The 14288-nt window shown below is 42.1% G+C and overlaps 1 protein-coding gene across 1 annotated transcript in view; it reads right to left on the bottom strand.

Annotated features, from left to right (window-relative positions):
• Positions 1–12376, bottom strand: part of DYNC1LI1 (dynein cytoplasmic 1 light intermediate chain 1) — a 37652-nt gene extending 25276 nt beyond the window's left edge. Inside the window, exons 1-2 of the mRNA XM_058729633.1 lie at positions 12120–12376; positions 11842–11915 (exon numbers count right to left, since the gene is read on the bottom strand). Of these exons, the coding sequence (XP_058585616.1) occupies positions 11842–11915; positions 12120–12265 (220 nt within the window). The 5' untranslated portion in view covers positions 12266–12376. The remainder of the gene's footprint in view (positions 1–11841; positions 11916–12119) is intronic.
• Positions 12377–14288: the final 1912 nt, after the last annotated feature.

Below are 14288 nucleotides of genomic sequence, written 5' to 3'. Positions count from 1 at the left end.
GGTGGCGCAGTCGGTTAAGCGTCCGACTTCAGCCAGGTCACGATCTCGCGGTCCGTGAGTTCGAGCCCCGCGTCAGGCTCTGGGCTGATGGCTCGGAGCCTGGAGCCTGTTTCCGATTCTGTGTCTCCCTCTCTCTCTGCCCCTCCCCCGTTCATGCTCTGTCTCTCTCTGTCCCAAAAATAAATTAAAAATGTTGAAAAAAAAAATTAAAAAAAAAAAAAGAAAAAACACAGAGTCTAATGGTTTGAGCAGTAAAATAAAAGAAAAATAACTACATATGTCCTTCATTCTATGCAATTAATATATCTTTAAGGTGGCAAGTAGGGCAATGGGGCCTGTGTGACTTCAAAAAATGTTGAAAGAATTCATCTACCTGTCATGAATAAACTGTTAAGAAAGCTTTATCTTCAGTTCCTCGGCCTTCAGCTGGCAGAGAAACAGACATACTAGCTTTAAGTGTGCCGACCAAATAGTTAATGATCTGTAAACATACACTTACACAAGTACTGAGAGTTCCTGTTTAAATAGACTAAGATGAAAGTCCTTCTATAAAGAGCCCTTTAGTGATGATGTTAAAGTTATTCTCTAAATATTTCATCTAAGTTTGCGGTTTATATTAGATTTTCTTAAAGAGGACATATTTGAAAGATGTTTTTTAAAGCAAACAGAACTATTTAATTAGATCTAATTATATTCTAATAGAGCTATTTTCATGTCCTCATCCAGGTGCTGGGAAGCTTTTTATGTAAAGAACTAGATAGCAAATATTTTAATTTTTTTTTAAGGTTTATTCATTTTTCAGAGACAGAGCGTGAGCAGGGAAGGGGCAGAGAGAGAGGGAGAGACACAGAATCCAAGCAGGCTCCAGGCTCTGAGCGGTCAGCACAGAGCCTGACGCGGGGCTCAAACTCGATCATGACCGGAGCCGAAGTCGGACACTCCACTGACTGAGCCACCCAGGCGCCCCTAGATAGCAAATATTTTAGGCTTTGCAGTTCACATAAGGTCTCTATCACATATTCATCTTTGTTTTTTCCCCCTCCATCTCTTTAAAAATATAAACTATTCTTGGTTTGTGGCTATACAGAAATAGCCTATGGGCCAAACCCTGTCCTAGTGGATGAACCAAAGGAAGAAAGATCTGTTGATTTGATTACAGTGAAATTCCCCACAGCAAATAAGCCTGTATTGCACATTATCTGTCTGAGAACTGTTCAAAAAAGTCACTCTGTGAGCACTTGGATTTGTTTCAACTTTTTTTTATTTTTTTATTTTTGGGACAGAGAGAGACAGAGCATGAACGGGGGAGGGGCAGAGAGAGAGGGAGACACAGAATCGGAAACAGGCTCCAGGCTCCGAGCCATCAGCCCAGAGCCTGACGCGGGGCTCGAACTCACGGACCGCGAGATCGTGACCTGGCTGATGTCGGACGCTTAACCGACTGCGCCACCCAGGCGCCCTGAGCACTTGGATTTGTAAGATCCAAGCACTAAAAGAACCCAGTTTTACTTTTTAATTTTTTTAAGATTTTATTTTTAAGTTTATTTACTTTGAGAAAGAGCGCGTGCAAGTGGGCGTGGAGCAGAGAGAGGGAGAGAATCCCACACAGGCTCCTTGCCTGTGCAGAGCCCGACGCCCCACGTGGGGCTTGATCTCACAAACTGTGAGATCATGACCTGAGCCAAACATCAAGAGTCAGATGCTTAAAAGACTGAGCCACCCAGGCACCCCTTAAAATTTTATTTTTAAGTAATCTCTACACACAATGTGGGGCTCAAACCTACAATCCCAAGATCAAGAGTAGCATGCTCTTTCAATTGAGCCAGCCAGGTGCCCCAAAAGAACTTCAGTTTTAGCATAAAGCAATAATGGCCATCAATTCTTACTTCTTTTCAGCTCAAATTAGAAAACCAAATTGATTATAAAAGAAAATCTCCATAAACTCCACCAAAACATATAGGGGTAAAGGTGTGCTTGTAATACTGTTCTATCTCCCCAACAGATCTCTAATTCAACACCAGATGTAACATCCATAAATTTTATAATGACAATTTAATTAACAGACTTAGAAATGGGATGAGTCAGAAGATGTGATTTCTAACTGTAACAATACCATAACTAGTTGTGTAAACCTGGACAAGTCAAGTATTTCCATTTGCTCCCATCTTCTAAATAGACGAGGGTAAAACCAGACAAAATTTATGGTGATGGATTTAAAGTTCTGTAACTATTATCCTTCATTACTTCTTGGTTAGTGATACACCAGAAATAAAGTTCTTTTATAAGACATCAACAGTGTATTAAAAGATACCATAAAAACATGAATCACACGAAAATGAGCTATCAAAGCTAAACACTTACGTACTCACAACACGTTAGTAATAGCCATCTTGAACACTTCCAGTGTATGCCACTGTTTGAAGTGTTTTTACAAACATCATCTCATATAATCCACATGGTAATCCTAAAAGGTAAATAGCATAATTTGAAAGATCAAGCAGTGTGTTAAAGAAGGGGCAGAATTAGAATCCAGCAATGCTCCTGAACACTACAGACATTGCCATTGTTCCTGGAGCAGCGTCTAGTCGTCTCCACTCAAGATAAGCAGGAATGCCAAAAGGCAAAATAAGCGGTACTCTGCCTCCCTTTCCTCCCAGTCTCCTCTCCTGCTGGCATGGAAGGCTGACACACTGTGCCTGCTCTTCTTGCTTTGCACAAGTTTATGTGCCCGATACCTGCTTTCTACACAGAGCTTTGCTGCACGTCTCCACACCTATATCGGATCCACCATGGTCTACAGCATCATGATAATCAGAACAGAAGGAAATCTAGCCTGCCGTGTTCCTTCTTTGTCCAGGTGAGATATCAACATTGTGAAGTTAACCTTTTTTTTTATTTGGCCTGCATGATGTAAAGTAAATCATCTTATTTTGTCTGAAAGCTCTGGTGACAAGAGCCATAAGGGGTCTTCACCGAACTACTCTTGGACTCCTACCTTCTGCATGGCCTTCTAGGTTACCTGGATGACCCTTGCCAGCTGAGGCAAGGGAGGAGATGCTGTTAATCAGCTGTAGCATCTGAACCAGTGGTTGTAAGTAAACATTTATGCATGGCTGTTCAAGACTACATCCCTCTAACATAATATCAAGGAGTACATGTGTAGTGGAAAGTTAGACAAGCCCAAAGTTGAATCCTAGCTCAGCTGTGTAACCTGGGGCTTAAAACCCTCTTCTGTAAAAAAGTAAGCATGATACATAATAAAGCAAAACACCCAAGTAACAGGCATAACACACGATGTTCCCATCCCATCTGTTGGCCAAAGTCCTACTTTTGAATATCAGCATTCAGTAATTCACATTAAAAAGTAGAATTTGGGGTGCCTGGGTAGCTCAGTCGGTTAAGCATCCGACTCTTGATTTCAGCTCAGGTTCTCATGATCTCACAGTTTGTGAGTTTGAGCCCCACATTGGGCTTCGTGCTGACAGTGTAAAGCCTGGAGCCTACTTGGAGTTCTGTCTCCCTCTCTGTCTGCCCCGCCCCTGCCCCTGCTCACTCGTGCGTGCTCTCTCTCTCTCTCACAAATAAACGTTAAAAAAAATTTTTTTTGATAGACTTTATCCTTTATTATTTCTCTCACTTTCACACTGACTAGACATGAACTGAAAACCACTGAGCTTAATTCAATAAACATTTACAACAGCCAATAAATGCTAATACCAATGGTTATTAACAGTTCCTATGCTCCAGGTCAAAGTCACACTGAAGTAATAGTTTTTAATCAACAAATATGCTCTACATTCTACAGTTAAACTGCTGTTAAATTAAGATGCCAATTTTTAACCTATCTACCAAATAAGATTAAAATGAATAATCCTTAGTGTTAGCAATGGTGCCAGACAAATAAGAACTCTCTTATACTGATGGTAAGAATGTCAAATGGTACAACTTTCCTAAAAGAGTCGTTAAAAAAAAATAAAAATAGAAAAAGACTGTTTGGCAATATAAAGAAAGACTCAAAAGATAAATACTTTTGACCTAGCCATTCCACTTACAGGAATTTATCCCAAAGATAATATTGGGCAAGCAGAAAATCAGACGTAACAATAATAATCTCTCATAAATTATAATTATGGCATAGCTAAATATATTATTCAGTCACTAAAAGGGAGAAACCAAGTCTATTGTCATAAAATACATAAATTAAAAAATCTGATTTTTCAAAACAGTATGTAGGATATGAGCCTATTTGTTTAAAAAACAAATATAAAGGGGCGCCTGGGTGGCTCAGTTGGTTAAGTGTCTGACTCTTGGTCTCAGGTCAGGTCCTGATCTCAGGGTTGTGAGTTCAAGCCCTGCGATGGGTTCTATGCTGGGTGGGGAGCGTACTTAAAAAAACAAAAAACCCCACAAATACACACACATATAGAAAAAATGAACACGGTATCTTCAGGTGGTAGGATCATGTGTTATTTTCCTACCTTCATAATTTTTTTCTCTCACTGGGACAAGAAACATGTATTACTTTATAATTTAAAATAGTGACTTCCAGGGGTGCCTGGGTGGCTTGGTCAGTTGAGCATCCAACTCTTGATTTTGGTGCAGGTCATGATCCCAGGGTCATGAGATTGAGACCCAAGATTCTCTGTCTCTGTCTCTCTCTCTTCCCGTCTCTCAGTTCTTCTCCCTGCTAATGCTCTCTCAAATAAATAAAAAAGTGACTTCCAATTTTGAGAAGAAAATGCTTTAAGACATAATTTCTTTTAGTTCTTTTTATTTATTTCTAAATGTTTATTTATTTGGGAGAGAGAGTGCACAGGAGGGACAGAAAGAGAGAATCTCAAGTAGGCTCCACACTCAGCAAAGAGCCCAATGTGGGCTTGATCCCATAAACCCGAGATCACCTGAGCAGAAATCAAGAATCAGACACAGGCTCCTGGGTGGCTCAGTTGGTTAAGCGTCTGACTCTTGATATTGGCTCAGGTCATGATCTCACGGTTCCTGAGTTCGAGCTCCACACCAGGTTCCTCACTGACAGTGCAGAGCCTGCTTGGGATTCTCTCTCTCCCTCTCACCCCCCTCTCCTGGTGCGCGCGCGCTCTCTCTCTCTCTCTCAAAAATGAATAAACATTAAAAAAAAAAAAGTCAGACACTTAACTGACTGGGCCACCCAGGCACCCCTTTTAGTTCTTTTAATCCAAGTATTAAAAAAACCTCAGTTAACAGATCAGAAGGTTGTAATTTATCCACAATCCCACAGCTTCAAATGGTAGAAGGGGCTGCTCTACCTGGCGCCTCTAGGTGAGGTTCCATCAACTTGAGCTGTCTTGGCCTATTCCACTAGGTTTTGGCTACTGTAACATGCTTCCTTAGTCTGTAGCCCCCAGTGTTCTTCCCCCTCCCCACCCCCCCGTTTCTTAGCAAAATTTTATTCAGATATCAGCTTTCCTGCAAAATCTTAAGCAACCTATTTAGTAATTATTTCATACTGACATATTTTATTTCACTTTGAGTCTTTACCCACAGAAGTTTATAAGCTCCTAGAGGGCAGGGATGGAGTCCTGTTTATGTATTTTCCACAAATGATTCAGCAAAGCATTTTATACGTAGCACATTCTAATAATGTTTGACAAACAAATGAAAGAAGACATAATCTGTTTTTACCCCTGATTTTTTAAGTAAAATAAAGCCTCAAAAGATCAGACCATGGTCACTCACTTACTGGTCCTTTCTTTTTCCTAACTCAAGCTGTACCCCCTTATTTACCTGTGCTCAAGCTCTCTCTCAGCGCTGGAAGAGATATATGAACTCCTCTTAACACCTCTTACACCTATGTTCAGACTATGCATCTAGCTGGAATAACAATGATACTTAAATAAAAGCTGTTCATCATTCATTCAACATTTATTTACTGAGCCCTTATCACGCACTAAACATCATATTCCATCAGCCAGAAACCTCTATTAACTGGCATCTGTGCTTACTGACAAAACTGATGCCCATAATACCCTAAAGCAGGAGTCTACAAACCTCAGCACACAGGCAAAATCTGGTCTGCTGCCTGTTTTTGAAAATAAAGTTTTGTTAACCACTGCCACACCCATTCATCTATTTATGAATTACTTATGGCTGTTTTGGGGCTATAAGGGCAGAATTGAATAGTTACAACAGAGACCATATAGCTCACAAAGCCTAAATTATTTAGTATCTGGCCCTTTACATAATAGGTTGCTGACTCTGACTACTGTAAAATATCAATATGCCACCGGAGTCTCAAAACACTCTATATTTGGCATATTTTTAATAGTGGTAACACATAACATGCAGTAAACAATTTTGTTAATTCTTGAAAAATTACTAATCCGGGGCACCTGGGTGGCTCAGTCGGTTGAGCGTCCGGCTTTGGCTCAGGTCATGATCTCACAGTCTGTGAGTTCGAGCCCCGTGTCGGGCTCTGTGCTGACAGCTCAGAGCCTGGAGCCTGCTTCCGATTGTGTGTCCCCCTCTCTCTCTGCCCCTCCCCGACTCATGCTCTGTCTCTCTCTGTCTCAGAAATAAATAAACATTAAAAAAAAATTAAAAAAGAAAAAGAAAAATTACTAATCCAATATCATCCATATCAGTACCCAATACGTGGTAACATTCCACTCTTTGCATCATATTCCCATAACCAGTCATTCCTAAAAAGAGCATTAACATACTTCCAACTGATAAAAATCTGTGTTTTCTAGAAGTCCTGGAACTTTGATGATCTTTGATCCCAGCTCCTCACAAGTTAAGAGTTTCAGACTGAATAGTCTCATTATTTTCAAATTTAGTCCTCACACAGAAGTTACTTCTCTGAACAGATCTCTGGTTCCACCATGTATCTTGAGGTTTCCTACCAATAATTCAAGCATAATAGAAGCTATTTTATTCCTGAAAAGAATGACTGTTTCAAACATACTTCCTGAAGATGCTCAGCATTTTGTGGGGCTTTGTTGGCTGCACACAATCCTGGAATGGCGCCTTCAGGGAAAAATAGACTCTAGGCTTCTTCCCTGGGTGGAATCAAACAGCCACATTTACAAGGAAAAATAATTTTTTTTTTTTTTAAGATTTTAAGCAATGTCCACACCCAACGTGGGACTCATACTTACAACCTGGAGATCAAGAGTCACATGCTCTACAGACTGAGTCAGCCAAGCACCCCAATACTTTAAGCTCAACTACAGTAGTCCTCAAAATATTTCTTTAAAAATATTTAATAACCTGGGGCACCTGGGTGGCATACTCATTAAGCACCGGGCTCTTGATCTTGGCTCAGGTCGTCATTTCACTGTTTGGGAGTTTGAGCCCTGAATCGGGCTTTACACTGATGGGGCAGAGCCTGCTTGGGATTCTGTATCTCCTTCTCTCTGCTCCTCCCCCATTTGTGCTCACTTTCTCTCTCTCTCTCTCTCTTTCTCTTTCAAGATACATAAATAAAAATAAACTTAAAAATATTTAATAACCCACAGCTTTGGAATTAAAAAAAATTATAGAATGTGGTATCAGACAAGATTTCAGAGGTCACTAAATCCAAATATATTAATTTATAGATGAAACAGATGAGGCTTACCTGATTTACCCAAGGGCCAACTAGTTTTCATTAATTTATGTTGGCCTCAAATCATAAAGTTACACTGATGTTCTATTTATAAGCCAGGCACTGGGCCAGGGGGCCAAGATTACAAATGTATCTTAGTAAAATGATGAATTCATTGAATCTAAATCAATGAGATTTTTTTGCAGTGAAACACATGCATCAGAGAATCACATAAAATTCTTTTTTTTATTTTTTTTATTTTTTTAATGTTTATTTATTTTTGAGACAGAGAGACAGAGCATGAACGGGGGAGGGGCAGAGAGAGAGGGAGACACAGAACCGGAAGCAGGCTCCAGGCTCTGAGCCATCAGCCCAGAGCCCGACGCCGGGCTCGAACTCACATACTGCGAGATCGTGACCTGAGCTGAAGTCGGACGTTTAACCGACTGAGCCACCCAGGCACCCCTCACATAAAATTCTTTTATATAAACTGTTTAACATCCTACTTTTCCTACAAAGAAAGCTCTCCTTTCTTTTAGGGAGACAGTCCAATGTATAGGCTAAGAATACTGGCTCTGGAGGAGCCTGGGTGGCTCAGTCGGTTAAGCATCCGACTTTGGCTCAGGTCATGATCTCACAGCTTGTGAGTTTCAAGCCCCGCATTGTGCGCACTGACAGCTCAGAGCCTGGAGCCTGCTTCAGATTCTGAGGCTCAATCTCTCTTTGCCCCTCCACCGCTCATACTGTTTTTCTCTCTCTCAAAAATAAATAAAAACATTTAAAAAAAGGCCGGGGTGGGGGGGGGGAGGTACCTGAGTGGCTCAGTCAGTTGAGTGTCCGACTTCAGCTCAGGTCATGATCTCATGGCTTGTGAGTTCGAACCCCATGTCAGGTTCTGTGCTGATAGCTCAGAGCCTGGAGCCTGCTTCAGATTTTGTATCTCCCTCTCTCTCTGCCCCACCCCTCAAAAATAAATAAACATTAAAAAAAGAAAAAGAAAGAAAAAGAATACTGATTCTGGAGGTAGGCTACACAATTTAGATTCTTGATGTTGGCTCTGGCTGTGTAACCTTAGGGCAATTTACTTAACAGCTCTGTTTTGCTTCTTGATCTTTAAGGGGATAATCAAATTCTGGAAACAATCTTTACATAGCTGGTACATATAAGTGCTCTATAATGTTAGTTAGGTACTATTATTTTCCTTAGGGAGTTTTCTTAACAAAACATAGGAAAGTAACCAAGATATGGAGTAAGTGCCCTTTAAAAAGCAGCTATTAAAATATAATTGCAATCACTGTAGTAAAACTTGATTAAATATAAAGGGTAAAGAGGAAAAAATAGTTTTTCAAAGGACAATTTATAAGTTAAATCCTACTTAAAGTACACGCACTAGAAGTTCTGCCTTTACTATTAAAAACTTCACTGAAGCTCATTCTCAAAATCTTTCAAGAAAGAAAATGGTTAAACACTAATGTCACAGTGTTTCTGGGTTTCACTAAGGGTCTGGCTTCAGTAGATTAAATGACCCCTTAAACACAAGTGTCATGGCCCAGTGGTGTCCCTCAAGAAGCTTCAGCCTAGAATCCAACAAATATATGGATTTTACTTTATAACAATTACTAGTGCTTTTACTCAAAGATAGCCTTTTTAAAAAGTTATGCAATAGGAAGAATATGTGGCACTCTCTCCCTTGCAAGGACTTATATCAAGTTGGGAAGCCATGCCAGAGTCACAGAACACAGGGTCTTAAAAGCTGTGTGACCTTGGAAAACTCACTTAACAGGTCTTTAAAACTCATTATCTCATCTACAAATTGGTGCTAACAACATCTACGTCTCAGATTTGGAGGTGGTGAAAGAAGGGGGCAACTGAGGAGATAAACTAAGATTTATTTATATGAAAATGCTTTGAGAATGGCTCATAGACATGTATACACTTCTGGTCCCAATCCTTTTCTCCCATAGGCAGGGGGAGGAGAAAGCATGTAGCAAGCTAAGGTACACTGCAATTTGCATTGCGATAAATAAACCTTGATCATTGTTCCCATTTCAGGTTGTTTCTGGAATAGCAAAATCTTGCTACAGTCTCAGTTTTTGTTTTTGTTTTTTTTAAATACAGGATTCCAGAGATCGCCATAATTCATGAAAAACACTTGAGGGCCAAGCATCCTCCTGCCTAGCACCCTCAAACTCATAACAAAGAAAACCACAATCCTTATTTATACATTTCTTCCCTCCACCAGCACAGACTGAATGCTGCCAAACATGTGATGGTAAAATATCTTTAAGAAATCTTTAGAGGTATTTTAAAAAGTTAATCCTATTTATGTAATCAGTATAAAAATCTGCTCTTCCAGAGCTGAAAAGGACTTTGATGAAAATTCCAATAGTGCTCAAAGAAAAAATTTAAATTTCAAGCTTTTGTAACCTGATACTAGACAGAGCCTTACAAACTATTAAGCTCATAAGGAAGGAAATTTAATCTATTCTAAGTATGGAAGGATAGAAGTGTCTGGGGCCTCTAAGTACACTCAGTCGCATACACTGATCCAGTGTCAAAGGCAGGTTAAAAAGGGGGTTAAAAGAAAAGCATGGTGCAACCTCAGCACAAATTAGGAACATCAAAAATGAACAAAACTGTCAATTTTGTTTCACCACAAACAGAACCATCTAATAGTATCTAACACATACGAATAATTAGGGGGAACTTGCAAAATGAAAACAAAATGCAGGAATCTTATCCTCACAATGACAGTATTTGAAAAGAAGTCTTATTTAACTTAGAGTAATTAAAAATATTCCACTTCAATGAGGTCACAGTAAATCCATTTCAGTTTAGTAACTAAGAGTAATTTGTTTAAATTAGTAGACTTAAAACACTTTCGGGGATTTTTTTTTTTTTTTTTTGCTTTTGGAACCTAATCTATCTCTCCCCTATTAAATATCACTTACGTGGACACTAATTGAATATTTAAAAAAAGAATTCTGATAAAATATCTTCTAATTCAGTTGACAGAAATCCATCACAAAAGTCACAGTGCTGCTACCACTTTACAAGTATTATCTCATTCAGTCTTCCCCATAACCCTAAGAGGGAGGCATTATTATTTCTATAATATCCATTTTAAAGATGAAGAAACTGAAGTCTGTAGACATCAAGTAACTTGTTTAAGATTATAAGGCTGTGACTGAATCCAGATTAATCTGCAGTAGGTACTTTCAATCACATTAAAAACAAAGTAAAAACTAATTTTTCAACTAGCTCCATGCAACTTTAAAGAACATCAAGAATCATATATTCAAGATTGGCAGTATTCATGAAAAATAATGTTTCTACCTACACATTTCTATTAAAAGCAGAACCTATCAAGTAGCAATTGACTTCTTTGTTTCCTTTCCTGTTTTAGATGTACATAAAACTAGTCTTGAGACACCAACACCAAAGTTTTAAAATTTAACCATCATTTTATAAGCCAAGACTCAATATCTCACATTTAAAGAATATGAAAGAAAGGTTTTCTGTAAATGACTCAGAAGCTAAGCCTGCAAAAATGTGAATCAGTGATTTATTCTCCCTCAATATCCTCTGTGCCCACCCTCAGAATCAGTAAAGAAACAAAATACATAACTTCCAGAGAGCAGAGGAAATACAGAAGAATTGAGACATTAGACCATTTCTCCTTATTACAATCATTTGGCTCGAAGGAACTGGAATAGTAAGGTGTTCTATTGCCTTTTACAAATATCAGAAGTATAAGTGACAATTAAAAAGGCATCTGCAATAAGCGTCCATTGTACCCGAAAAGCTGAATCAAATAACATTTATCACGATTCCCAGGTCTCAATTTCTAGCTTCCCTGTCAATTATACAAAGAGTCAGCTATTAATTATTAATGGCATGCCATTTGCACTGGAGCTCTTGAAAAGAGCCTCCTGCTACTAATTTTTGTTATGAAAGAAAAACCGTCCTTCTTTTCTAGGGAAACCACAAGCCTCTACAATCCCTCAGATGGGATATCGCATTCTGTCCTTCCCACAGGAGACTGTCAGGGCCACCTCCACATGAAGGGGAGGAGGAAGGGCTCAGGGGAGGGCGGTCCCCAAAGGTACCGGGGCCGGGGTCCCCGTTCCCCTGCTCCTCCAGCTGTCAGCGACCGGTCCGGCGGCGGGGCGGGGCCAGGCCCGGGAGTTCGCACAAAGCGAGCGAACGGGCGGGCGGACCCTGACCCGGGCCGGGGTGGGGACCAGGCGGGGCGGAGCGAGGCGGGGGACACTTACCCAGCAGCAATACGTTCTTCCCTGCGGGGAGCTTGGAGCGCGAGCGGGTGGAGACCTCGCTGAGGATGCAGGACCTAGCGGGGAGCAAGGCGCACGCTGAGGCCGGGGGCTGGGACCCCACGGCGGGAGGGACGCCCCGGCCTCGGCGCGCTTGAGTGGGGGCTGCCCGAGAACGCAGTGGCCTGGGCCCGGCGCCGAGCTTCGGCGGGCACGGGATCCCGAGGTATCCGCAGGGCCGGGAGTGCCAGCGGGGACCCGGGGAAGGGTGGGGTCGTTACCAAAGGTTCTGCCCGTCCTCGTCGTCGCCTGCTGCGGCGCCGCCGTTGCCCGATGTTAGCTCGTTAGCCAAGGGGCCGCCTGCGTAAGTGGAGGCTAATCCCGGCGGAGAGGAACCGAAGGAGCCGACTCGCCCCACAGCCGCCATCTTGGTCGGGAATCACACCACTCCCGGCAAAGCTGAATGAGCTAGGCGGCGGCGGCGGCGGCGGCGGCGGTGGCGGCGGCGGGAACCCGGATATGGAGCGTTCGGCACACGGGAGCGGGGCGGGGTCTGCGGAGGTGGAGCCGCGGGCCCTGCAGGGACTGACGGAGCGAGGGAGGACGCACTGCGCATGCGCTGCTGACTGCCGCGCGTAAGGAATGCGCGTGCGCGGGCGACCAGGCTGGCGGTTGCGCTGCAGCCCCAGTTCTGAACTCAGAGTAGTGAGGAGTCTGCCGCCCCCCACCCGCAGCCGTGGGCTGCAGCACAGCCGGTTGGGGTGTGTCAGGTGAGCAGTGCTCCCTCCCACTCTTCAGTCGGGTCTACAAACCCCGCAGCCGGCGTGGAATTCCTGCACTGTCATTGCTGTCCCCCCGCCCCCCCCAACCCCCGATTCAGACTGAACGGCGGTCACCCGCCTACACCGACACTTCCCCCGTGCCAAGATGGGAACGGGCCGTCCCGCCGCAAAAGAGGCTTTGTGCAGCCCGTGTCCGGAGAGTTACTGCGGTCCCAGATTTCTGGGCTCTCTACTTTGCAATCTCACGTGGCGCCGTGTTCCTCCGTCTTGACCCCACATCTGGAGCAGATTCTCCCAGCCCCTGAGCAGCTGCGTGACAGAAAAAGTATTGACAGGGCTTGCTTTAATAATAGTCTCGAAGTTTTTGTAGGAGATGCTCCATGTGAGATTTGACAAGACCCAGTAGGTGAGTCATCCATATATCCAGGCAACAGACGTTTATTCAGCACTTACTATGGCAGGCACAGTTGGCACTGGGCATACGCAGATGGAAAAGAACCTAAAGTAGCCCTAAAATAACCCCCTCTCTATCATAACTTTACTGGCTGAATTTATTTGAATGTCTGAGCCCTGCCTCCAGAAGAGTTGGTGGTTTTAAGGCTCTGTCCTGGTACACCTTGTCAGAGCCTTTGCTTAAAATAGTCCAGCTCTTTGTACATTATTGCTGTCATATTTGAAGATCACTTGCTGATATGCAATCTGATCGTTGCTCTTAGGCTAGTGAAAAAATCCACAGCTAAAGACTGTATTTGTTCTACATTAACAGTACAGTTAGAAGCCTAGAAGGCTTTGGAGACAGGTTATCAGTAACCATAGGCCATTTCCTTAACCTCTCTGAGTCTCAGTTTCCTTATCTGTAAGATGGGGTTAAAAGGACCTAGAAAATTTATGAAGATCAAATGGGATAATTCATGTACAATGGCTTAGAACAGTGACTGACAAATCTTGAGTGCTTGATACATGTTTATTATTAATGACTAATGTTTTCCTTTACTGTTCAAACCATTCATATCTGACCAATCCCTAGAATTGATGGGCCTAGTGAACTCCGGCAGCTAAAACTCTTCATTTTTTGTTAGTTTGTATGGTTAGGAAAGGAACTAGAACCCAGTCTTGGGATCCTAGGCTTTCTATGGTAAGGGACAGGGGGAAGGACAGGGACTTCTACGGGAAACTGGTTGTTAAAGTCACTGCTGTAAAGAAGAGCTGTATACTTCTCTTAGCCCTCTGAGCATTGATTCATTCTCTGTACTTTACTTCCTCAGTCATCTTTTCTTGTCAGAGCATTTTTCCCCCTCAATTTTGTTCATATACAGAGTTGTCAGTTCCATATCATATTTACTTAACCGGGGAAGTATCAAGTGTATAATAGTGTCAGGCTTCTAATGCCCCATGACTTCTAGATGCCCAGTTACCTACTTATATTGAGGTCAAAGTTGTATTTCTTGTGGTTTTATAATATCCCTATGCAGCATTTTCCCATTAAGATGGTTGACAAGGGTGGTCATTTATGAGTGCATACTATGTACCAGGCACACTATGTGTTATGGTTTGCAATCCTCATACATTGTAAAGAATCCGTGAAATTAAGTAATTTACCCCACAGGTTGGCGGTAGATAAACTGAGATTTTTGACTTCCCACTGTCCCAAGAGGTTAGGTCAAATTA

Source organism: Neofelis nebulosa, chromosome 5, assembly GCF_028018385.1.
Source record: "Neofelis nebulosa isolate mNeoNeb1 chromosome 5, mNeoNeb1.pri, whole genome shotgun sequence".
Taxonomy (NCBI): Eukaryota; Metazoa; Chordata; class Mammalia; order Carnivora; family Felidae; genus Neofelis; species Neofelis nebulosa.
This window is presented reverse-complemented; position numbering and strand designations above follow the sequence as displayed.